Below are 12294 nucleotides of genomic sequence, written 5' to 3' on the forward strand. Positions count from 1 at the left end.
CAATGACCGGGTCAACCAACCAAGATGGCCGCCATTGCTAAAAATAGAACATAGGGGTAAAATGCAGTTTTTTGCTTATAACTCAAAAACCAAAGCATTTAGAGCAAATCTGACAGGGGGGTAATATTGTTTATCAGGTCAAGAAGATCTATCTACCATTTTCTTATTTTCATATGAATCGGAGTTCCTTCAGACACTTGTCAAAAACAAGAAGATCAAAGAAGCCAGGTTGTTTAATTTCACTTTCAGATATATTGATGATGTTCTTTCCATTAACAATCCGAACTTTTCTGATTGGATTCCATTAATATACCCACCAGAACTAGAAATTAAAGAGACCACAGACACGGCTTCCTCCGCCTCATTTTTAGACTTATACCTCGAATTTGACATACACAGTCATCTCAGTACCAGAATCTATGACAAACGAGACGATTTTAATTTTGAAATTATCAATTTCCCCCACCTTAGTAGTAATATACCAACTTCACCTGCATATGGAATATACATTTCCCAACTTATTAGGTATTCAAGAGCTTGCAGCTCCTATTCAGACTTTGTAAAACGTCACCAGTGTCTGAGCAGAAAGTTGATGAACCAGGGGTATGTCAAAGAACGTCTCGTCCTTTTTCTAAAAAAGTTCATCGGAAGATACCCAGAACTTGTTGATAAATATTCCGTATCAACTTCACAAATAATACAAGATGGTCTTGAAGGGTAGATTTTGCGTACTGACGTTTGTTATCATCTTAATTACGTATTATAGAATTCTTTTATAAGTCTTTTTTAGATAATCATTTGAAGTGACTCAGTGGTTATGTAAAACCACATACTTTGAACGGCAAAATTATTTCATTGATTGATATTACTTTTACTTAAGGATCTTGAATACTATGAATGACAAAACTATTTTATTCAATAATACCACTTTTTCATTTAGTCTGTTTCTCATGATATACATTTGACGTGAAACTGTACTTATGTATCCCGTCATACTTTGAACCACACCATTATTTTATTTATTATTACTACTTTTACTGTTAAGTCTGGGTTTTGGTACATCTACTTTACGTGAGTCTGTATTTATGTATGCCGACATACGACAAAATTATTTTTATGTCTACCTGTACGAATTTCAAACGCGCTATGTTACACCAGTAATGAAAACCTTCTATCATTTATGGGTAGACTTTACATAGATAAATTCAGCGTATTTGACGTGAAACTGTACTTATGTATCCCGTCATACTTTAAAGCACACCATTATTTTATTTATTATTATTACTTTTACTGTTAAGTCTGTTTTTGTTATATAAACTTTACGTAAGTCTTCATTTATGTATGCCGTCATACGACAAAATTATTTTTATGTCTACCTGTGCGAATTTCATACGCGCATTTTTAAACCAGTAATGAAACCTTCTATCATTATGGGTAGACTTTACATAGATAAATTCAGCCGTATAAGAAAAGCAAAATGAGAATGTTAAATTAATGTATGCCTTTTTGTGCTTCTTTGTTACATTTGTTGTTTATGTAGAGATATTAAGATGATAACACAATATTGACTGTTGTACCCCTATTTTTGACATTTTTACTCTTTGAGTATGTTTGTTTTGTTCATGCATCGTTGACAATTTAATGGAATTTCATGCGACTGTCATATAAGTGAGAGGTTTAGCTAGCTATAAAACCAGGTTCAATCCACCATTTTCTACATTAGAAAATGCCTGTACCAAGTCAGGAATATGACAGTTGTTACCCATTCGTTTGATGTGTTTGGACTTTTGATTTTGCCTTTTGATTTTTGATTTTCCTTTTTGAATTTTCCTCGGAGTTCGGTATTTTTGTGTTTTTACTTTTTTCAGATGAATCAGACAACCCGTTGTTGGGTTGCTGCTCCTGAATTGGTAATTTTAAGGAAATTTTGCTGATTTTGGTTATTATCTTGAATATTATTATAGATGGAGATAAACTGTAAACAGCAAAAATGTTCAGCAAACTAAGTTTTACAAATAAGTTCGCATGACCGAAATGGTCAGTTGACCCCTATAGGAGTTATTGCCCTTTATAGTCAATTGTTAACCATTTTTCGTAAATCTTAGTAATCTTTTACAAACATCTTCTCCTGAAGACTACTTGGCTAAATTAATCCAAACTTGGCCACAATCATCATTGGGGTATCTTGTTTTAAAAAAATGTGTCCGGTGACCCGACCATCCATTCCAGATGGCCGCCATGACTAAAAATAAAACGTAGGAGTAAAATGCAGTTTTTGGTTTATACCTCAAAAACCAAAGCATTTAGAGCAAATCTGACAGAGAGTAAAATTGTTTATCAGGTCAAGATCTATCTGCCCTAACATTTTCAGATGAATCGGACAACCTGTTGTTGGGTTGCCGCCCCTGAATTGATAATTTCAGAAAAGTTAGATTAACAAATAAGTCAAATTGACTGAAATGACTAAAAGAGTTATTGCTCTTAATAGTCAATTTTCAATAATTTTCATAAAATTTGTAAATGTTTACTAACATTTTCCACTGAAACTACTGGGCCAAGTTCATTATAGAAAGAAATAATTGTAAGCAGCAAGAACATTAAGTAAAGTAAGATTTACAAACACATCAACATCACCAAAACATGTCATGAACCCATCTGCTTCCTTTGTTTAACATGTTTAATATTCACATAGACCAAGGTGAGCGACAGGCTCTTTAGAGCCTCTAGTTTAAATACAGCTTCCTCATGTTGCTCGTGCCAGTACAAAAACTGGCTTTCAGAATAATAACAGCAACTTCATACGTTATGTATCTAATACTTTTATTCTTAATCTTAATCTAATAACGTTGTAGAGTACATTTTTAACATAATGATACGGCGGGAAAGACTAAGAACTTATAGTCACAGACTACTTCAAAACCTTTAATATCTTCGAATTAAATGTACCACGACAATTAAAAATGTAGAATAAATGTTTTAAGGTGGAGACCGCCAAGAGGGAATGTATATTAATATTGCTAGAGCCAGTCGTCAATCTTCCTCTGACACAGATGATGTAATCCCTTCAAGATTATCAACAAAAGACACCATTAAAGATGAAGGCAACACATATTATAACAATGCTGATATATTGACTACAATTAAAATTGAAGACTTGAAGGACTATATTAAAAGAAAACAAGTAAACGAAGGCCTTCATTCCGAGTACAAGGTAACTTTTAGTGGATGTCAATTGAAGTAAACTTTATATGTTTGGCTTTGAACATTACTGATGAAATAAATCTAGAAAAGCGCTTTGGACGCAAAACGATATTAAACGTGTTTTTTTCATTATTTTACAACACTTTGTCGATACCTCTGCTGGTGAATTATCAGTCATTAGCTCAGTAGTCAGTATTTCGGTACTGACCTGCTTTAACTATCTTTACTAGAATTGTCCGTTTATAAATAAATTGATTATTAAGAAATTACTGTTTCAACTCCCTCAGACAAAGTTGGCTTTATATGAATTAGGCTATTTATTTTATGTATTTTTTACATATAGCTCTTAAACGGTTTCGGTACTTATACATCTTCGGATTTTAAATGTTTGTCTTCGAGCGTTCCTGATGAAGGTTTACCAGAAAAGCGCTTCGGACGCAAACAAATATTGAACGTGTTGTTTCAATTTTTTACATCACTTGGTCGATATACTTCTGCTGGTGGACTATCAGTTCCCCGAGGTTATCATCAACTCAGTAGTTAGTATTTCGGTACTGACATGATTTAACAATCTTTACTAAAATTGTTCATTTATAAATTTCTAAATTATTAAGAAATTAGGTTTCAACTCCCTCAGGCAAAATTGGCTTTAGATGAATTTGGCTATTTATTTTAGATATTTTTTTTTATATATAGCTCTTAACGGTTACGGTACTTATACATTTTCGGATTTCCCATGTTTAATTATTTGGTAGATTTAATTTTAGATCGACGAAATGTACACTTTGTATTTGGATTAGTTTGATCAGAAGAAACACCCACAAAGCTATATAATACAATTAATTATCTAATTACTACAATTAAATATTAATTAGTATTGTAATTTTCGCTGTTATTGATAATAGCTTAGATAAGTCATACAAATCTAATTTAGAATTTCATCCAAATTCTTTCTTTATTTTTGGAATACGTTTTAGAAATTTAAATCTGACGTATCTTTTGGCGTTGCATTGACTATGGCTGACAGGGCTGTGATTTTGTGATGTCTTCCTTTTTATTCTATAGCTAGTTATCACTTCAGTTTAATCATGCATATGTAATATATAGTAATTTTTTTTTAATTTACTGTTTGCCAAACTTTGTATTAATCTTGATAATAATGATGTTTTTGTCCCAGGCGGATACCCCTGGCCTCACAACTTGTTGGAACTTTTGGTCCTCGGCGATCTTCAACTTTGTAGTTGTTATGGCATTCAAACTTTTTACAGCTGAGCATAGTTTTGTGTGGACGTAGCACGCGTCTGGCGTATAAAAATATTGTTTAACCTGTGACCTCTTGATGGCTATTATTCGTTTGTTTCTCTGTCCTATATTTTCTTTCAGTTATCTGTTTATTTATTGTAAAACTGTCGTATAATGTTGTCATTGAAATGTTAAAATTAACACTGCCATTCCAAAGCGGGAAGTTTGGCATGCCACAAAATCAGGTTCAACCCACCATTATTTGCCCTATACCAAGTCAAGAAAATGACCATTGTTACATAAACTTCGTTTCTATGTGTGTTTAACTTCGCTGTTGTGTCTCTGTTGTGTCGTAGTTCTCTTATAATTGATACGTTTCCCTCAGTTTAAGTTTGTGACCCGGATTTAAATTTATCAATTTTGAACAGCGGTATACTTCTGTTGCCTTTATTTGAGCGTTCCTGGGAAATAAATTCAGAAAACGCTTCGGACGCAAGAAATTATTTAACGTGATGTTTACAATATTTTATACAAAATATAATAAAAAGCTTCAGTGTTTCAATGTAAATACTTAAAGTAAAGTTTTACAAATGTTTAATACAGATCGTGAGTGAGAGGTGAACACTTCATTAAAATGTTATATTAATTTCATATAAATCCTTTTAAAGTTTACTCCCAATGTCATTATGTATGACTATGTATCCCCTTGCGACAAAATAAAACAATGAGGAGCATACACAGAATGATTCAATTGAGATCAGATCGTCAGTGCATTTCGCCTTTAATAAGGCAGAACTATTAATTAATAATCACGGGATGTATTTTGATCTTGATACATTTGTTTCTCTTTCCAGTCTATCCCTTACGGTCCACAGCATCCGACCACTATAGCACAAAAGAAAGAGAACATGCCAAGGAACAGATTTAAAACAACGTTCCCCTGTATGTTAAGTTTGCACATACTGCATACCAATTATGTTTAGATATACGTGTATTGTATATTGTCCGAACATAGAAATATTGTCTGTGAAAATAGAAACACATCACATTTTTCAAACTGCTTTCAGATTATACAGTATAATTAAATGGAATGCGGAACTTTTATCTCGAGGTTCAATATAATATATTCATTGGAAAAATTGATATTTAAACAATCAGTGCATTATTTTGATCTATTGTGATTTGGACTTCAAAAAGGAGTCCTTTATACAATGGCAAAATCAAAAGCATTAACACATCAAATGATTTCTTGCTGGATAAACTTTGTATGACAGTCTCATTAAATTCCAATATATAGACAATGTATGAACAAACAAAACAGTCAAAATAGGGGTTCAACATTCAACATTGTGTTATAATCTTATTCATTGTAAAAACAAACAAACATATGGACAAAAAAGAAAGGCAAGAATACAAATCATAACCATACCCCAAAACCATGTTTACGGGATGTATCAGTGACGTGTCAAGTCAAATGAGTATTATCAGAAATAAATTGAACAATAAAAGTAATAATTTACAAAAAACAATTAAATGATAGAACTATTTTTAAAACCCGAAATTAAGACGATATACAACGTTAGTACCTACAATCAATATTTGAAGAACATCGTGTAATATTATGGAAGTTGATACGGGATATATATCAACACTGTGTTAGTATCTTTCGATGAATATTGTTAGGAAAGAAGAACGAGACGTTCTTTAACATAACTCTGGTTCATCATCTTTCTGCTCGTTTATTCAAACACCTGGAGGTAATTTTTTCAACACTTGCATTTCAAAATTTAATAAAGGCAACACACTGATTATGCAGTTTACCGGTATGAATAGAAAGATAAATGTTAGTTAAGTATAATGCCAACTAATGCAGCATTTTAGAAAAGATGCACATAGCATTTTCCCTAGCCTTCAAGTTAAATAACGTCGATCACCCAAAGTAATGCGTTCTATATCCCGAACAATATTTATTTTGAACCACTTTTAAACAATTGGTATATCACTGGTATTAAAGAGATAATCGTAACTGAAATTACGATTATCCCAATATGGCGACGGTAGATTTTGGTAAAATCTATACACTCATTTTTCTTAAATGTAGCTTGTTTTTGTAAATACTTACTCAGCTGCAAGGTTTATCTATACCATTACATCATATTTGAATCGTAACGGTGCACTTATCTAAGCGCTTTGAAAATTGCCGTTGAAAAATTCAGGGTGATAACCTTTACTCGGAAAAAGGTTATCGAAATTATGATATTTAAAAAAAAAAAGATAATCGTAACTTGAAAGTGTTTTATTGATATTGACACTAAAAACGTATATCTGATAGCATATTATGAAATTATGGCGATGAATTATTTACGAAACGTTCCAACATCTTATGACATTTCTTTTTATGCATATAATATTAATAGTTCTTATGAATTCTACATACTAGTATATCATTGAATTAAAATTGAAAGGGTGAACAAGCTTCAAGAAATTTTGAAATGGGGTAAACACGAATTATGTTAAAATACAGAAATTTCCAAAAACTAAGTATGCCACAAAATATGTGAATGAGCGATTGAAATAATGATACATGACAATAATTGTCAGACGGCACGCATGTGTCTTCTTACATCAGATTTCTGATTAAGACAGTAAACAAAAATTTATTTATCGTGAAGTAAATAGTAAATATAGTAATGCTATATGTGCTATTTCTGCCCCGGGAAGCCACTTCTGATTTAATTCTAGAACATAACCTATTATGCCATAACGAAGTAGGAAAGACATTTAGTATTCGTCAAAAACAGTTTGACGAGAAATTATGGCAATAGTTTTCATGTCACTTCATTTTTCATGGATGATATTTATCACAAAAGTTATGAAGAACAAGGGATAATTTTGAAAAGTGTTTTACATTGTCATTTCGGATCCTTTTATAGCTGACTATGCGGTATGAGCTTTGCTCATTGTTGAAGACCATACGGTGACCTATATTTGTTAATTTCTGAGTCATGTTGGTCTCTTGTGGAAAGTTGTCTCATTGGCAAGCATACCACATCTTCTTTTTTATATTAGCTACTTCATGACTTACTGAAATTCTGATATCTCAGAAAATAACTCTAAACAACACAAATTTAATTTTGAATTATAATTATATGACATCCTTAAAAAGCATTTAATGCTATATAAGACTGGAGAAAGATTGGGATTATTTGTGTAATATGAAATTAAGTAACGTCGAGTTTATTGACAAACATGATTTTGTGTTATAGTTTGGCCAAAAACCCGAAAATCTAGAAATAAAATTAATGTGGCTTTAAATTTTCTTACAAGAAATACTTATTCAAAGAATGACTGCAAAGTGGAGAATAAAATAACGCATATTCCGCAATATTAGAAACAAACTAATTCAAAAAATCATAAATACTCGGTATATGAAAAGTATGCTGCAAACATATGCATGGAAAATATAATAGAGAAAAATATTGAAGGTACTAAACAAGGAACATTTTTATATTTGCATACTTGCCATATAATAAGTATTTTTCTATTAAATGAAAACAAAAAGTAGCCTTACCTAATTGTCATGCATTTTTTCTGAAGCACAAAATATTTGTTTAAAATTTATAAAAATCTTTGTAATTAAACCAGCTCCGACTGTGATGATCTACATGTTATGCCTTCTGATGTAATTTATCAATATACATATTTGTGGTATTTTTTCAGTCCCTTAAATGCTTCGTAAGACTGTAAGTAGGGCTACTAAAACAAAAAACAATAGTAACAATAAACAAAAGTAACAATAAACAATAGGAACAATAAACTGGTAACTATTCTAGATCCTACCTCCACACTGCTTATTAAAAAAACGGCCTTAAATACATGGGTATTTGATCAAAACATTTGAATTTAATTTTTAAAATCATATATTATGTCAGTATAAAATAGAAAAAAGTGAATCCAAGGGGAAAATATAGACGGCTAAAGTTATTGAATTATAAGGAAAATGATTCGACAGCTGCTTCATTTTCCATATCTTCAACAGGTACATGTATTTATCAAAAGGTTAATATGCTTATTGTTGTCAGTATTAAATAGAGATATATAGGTAAATTTATCCTAGATATTAACCTGTAAGGTTCTTCATTTATTTTTATATGCGTTAATGTCATAGTTGAACTGGACATTTTCATTTTTAACACACAAAATACCATTGAAATGCTGAAAGACACATTTATTATGTTTCGATTACTATTATCCGACAAAGAAAATTACGATTATCAAAGAAGAAAAATACCATAGAGTTACGATTATCATCCCGAACAGCTATTTTTACAGCGCTTAGACAATTCAAGTGCACCGTTACGATTCAAATATGATGTAATGGTATATATAAAGCTTGCAGCTGAGTAACTATTGACAAAAACATGCTACATTTAAGAAAAAGGAGTGTAAAGATTTTACCTATATCTACCGTCGCCATATTGGGATAATCGTAATTTCAGTTACGATTATCTCTTTAATACCAGTGATATGCATTTCTTGTTTTCGACATTAACTGCACACCGTTTTATAGTATTGGATAAAGATTGATTTATATATTTTAGTGTTTGTGTTTTCATAGATATTCGAGTTGGCAAAGCTATATCAAATTGGATGGACATACATATTAATACACTCTTGTTCTTACACATTCATACAGATTTACAACTATCTCTATGATGACTTTACATTGTTTTGCTATATGGATGGATGTTCCTCATACTGCATCGTCTTTATTAGAAGACTCGTAGTGAAATGTCTCGACAAAGCTATGTATTGTCTTTTTTAGATGACCATACTCGAGTTATTTTGAAACCTGTACCTGGATCACCGCATACAGATTACATCAATGCAAACTTAGTTGACGTAAGTCCATTTAATATTACAATTTCGTCATTCTGTAAATTAACTTCATCTATTCAGTTTTCTGTAAGGTTTTTCAGGACGTCACAGAATTGATTTTTAAGTCTACCCGTACAGAATTTGTTTTATTTATTTTTTATTATAAAAAAGGCAACAGTAGTATACCGTTGTACAAAAGACATAAATCAATGAGAGAAAACAAATCCGAGTTACAAACTAAAACCGAGGAAATACATCAACAATAAAATGACAACAACGAAACAATAAAAAAAACTGAAGTAAAGCAAAGCACAAACGACAACACAACACACACAGAAACGAACTATAAGATCACAACTGCCATTTTATGTTTCTAACTTGGTACAAGACATTTTAAGACAACAATTCGTGGATTGAACCTGGTGTATGGCTAGCAAAACCTCGCAATTAAATTGCAATGTTAAATATAACACTAATATAACAACACTACATGACAGGAATACACTACTAATAAAAACAAGGACATTCAGGACAGAGAAATGCACAAATAATCAATACAATATTACATTTCGACATGTTATCACAGAAAAAAGATGAACACGTAAAACAAACTAGGACATCACATAAAAACAGCAAAACCGAACCACGCATTGTCTGGAACACAAATGGGGGAATTTCATTCATTGTAATTTCTAGGAGAAAGTAAACGATTACGTATACCACATATCACTGGGGTAAAGCTGATGACCGTAACTGCATTCACGGTCATCCCAAGATGTCGGATGAAAAATTAGGGCAGTATTTTTATTGTCTGTTAAGGTGTTTCTACATCATTTTCTTTACAAAGCATACTTTGATACGATGTAAATATATAAAAGATTCACACGGAAGTCACAAATCTCTACTGAGGAACGTGTATAAAACGGGAATTTGGATTTGAAAAATTCGCGAGGATGACCGTAACAGGATTAGCGATTCATAACAAGGCTGACCGTAATTGGTTAAAAGATGACCGTAAATTGTTAAGGATGACCGTAATTTATAAAGAATGACTAAATTTAAAAGGATGACCGTAATTTATAAAGAATGACTAAATTTAAAAGGATGACCGTCAATTGAAAGAAGTATCCATATTTGTATGCATTTTGTTTTGTTGAGTTTGTCGCAATAGGGGCTCGGTTAGTTCTTTTTAACTATTTGGCTTGTAGTTGGATGCTACATATGACGAACCATGTATTTGAAGCACGTCTTATTTTTGTCTACCTTTGGGATAATGTTGTCTTCAAAAATTACACCTTTGTTAAGCCCCAGTCCCACTAGACCACGATCGCACCACGCTCACCGCGATCTAAATTAAATTCAGATCGTGGTGAGGTAGCGGTATGAGCGGCATGAAAATGTAAATTTTCGTTGCTTTCACGATGCTACTACGTCCTCATTATGCTTCTACAACGATCCCGCTACGATTATAACACGTTCTCACCGCGCTTATTCTACGTCCTTACTAAGCTTATCAAGATCTTTCTACGCTCATCACGTTCTCACTACGACCATACCACAAGTTATCCGATTGCAACACGATCTTACCACACTTCTACTGCGATTATATCACGTTCTTACCACGATTACACTACGTTCAAACCGCGATCTTACTACGCGCTCAGCAATAACGCCAACATCGTGTTCCATATCAATACAGTATCATTCCTTCAGTTCTATTTCTGATTAATACGTAGATTTCTCGAGAAAAAAAATACAGTTATGCCATCAAAATCTATCAGAACAAGTCGGAGTGGTGTCAGGGTTGATGTAGAGGCAGCTGGAGCTCTGATATCATAGTAACGAATCTTGATCAAGTAGAGATGTCGGACCGACCAATCCGACCTAAATTACAACCTATTGCTGGTCCATAAAGCTGAAATGACGATATTTTAGTGAACGATATCAGATATGAAACAGATGTGTCAATAGATATAAGAAGATGTGGTATGAGTTCCAATGAGACAACTCTCAATCCAAGTAACAATTATAGGCCAAGATACGGCCTTCGACACGGAGCCTTGGCTTACACCGAACAGCAAGATATAAAAGGCCCCAAATATTACTAGTGTGTAAAACCTTTCAAACGGGAAAACCAACGGTCTAATCTATATGAAAACAAGAACCATGGTTGAGCCGTTAAAGAAAATGGACAAGAAGTTCCAATTACATACATACAAACAAAACCTGGAGAGAATTAATATATTTTATGGGAAAATGACAATGAGAATAATGGTCGTAGTATGAACGTAGTCAGGTCGAAAGAAGAGCGTGGTGAGGACGGCAAGGACGTGCTAGAATCGTACTATGGACGTGAACAGCGTGGTATAGTCGTAGTGGAAGCGTAGTGGAAGCGTAGTTTGGTCGCGGTGAGAACGTGATGGTCGTAGTGAGTTCGTAATAACGTCGCAATGAGATCGTAGAGCAGTTTCTCCGAATAGAATCACGCTTTCGCTACGCTCTCACTACGATGGTACAGCGACCTTTGCGATCTTACTACAATCTTAGTGCGCTCTCACTACGCTTCTACTACGACCTAATTTCGCCACGACCGCACCACGGTTGTTTTGAACATGTTCAAAGTTTGCCACGCTCATCACGATCTTGAAGACCTCACCACGACCGTGATGCGACCTTACTGCGATCTACACGATCGTACTACGATCATCAAAATTTACAGTTTTTTCACAGATCGTAGTGCGATCGTGGACTAGTGGGACTGGGGTATTAAGCCAATTTAGTCTTACTCAAATGATAGATGAACCTACTCATTTTACTGAATCGTCGTCATCATTGTTATACCTTTTTATAACAAATAATGCTCGCATAATAAATTACTATAGAGTCGGGTCACCTTTATTAGACCAAATACGTTTTCACTGTCCTATAATCAGTCTTTTGAACTTTCCAAAATGTCGTCAAAAAACTTTTAAG

At 33.0% G+C, this 12294-nt stretch overlaps 1 protein-coding gene across 1 annotated transcript in view; it reads left to right on the forward strand.

Moving 5' to 3' along the window:
• LOC134684418 (receptor-type tyrosine-protein phosphatase gamma-like) overlaps positions 1 to 12294 on the forward strand; it is a 110951-nt gene that overhangs the window by 80986 nt on the left and 17671 nt on the right. The window contains exons 7-9 of the mRNA XM_063543702.1: positions 2982 to 3211; positions 5298 to 5385; positions 9269 to 9345. Of these exons, the coding sequence (XP_063399772.1) occupies positions 2982 to 3211; positions 5298 to 5385; positions 9269 to 9345 (395 nt within the window). The remainder of the gene's footprint in view (positions 1 to 2981; positions 3212 to 5297; positions 5386 to 9268; positions 9346 to 12294) is intronic.

Source organism: Mytilus trossulus, chromosome 9 (genome assembly GCF_036588685.1).
Source record: "Mytilus trossulus isolate FHL-02 chromosome 9, PNRI_Mtr1.1.1.hap1, whole genome shotgun sequence".
NCBI lineage: Eukaryota > Metazoa > Mollusca > Bivalvia > Mytilida > Mytilidae > Mytilus > Mytilus trossulus.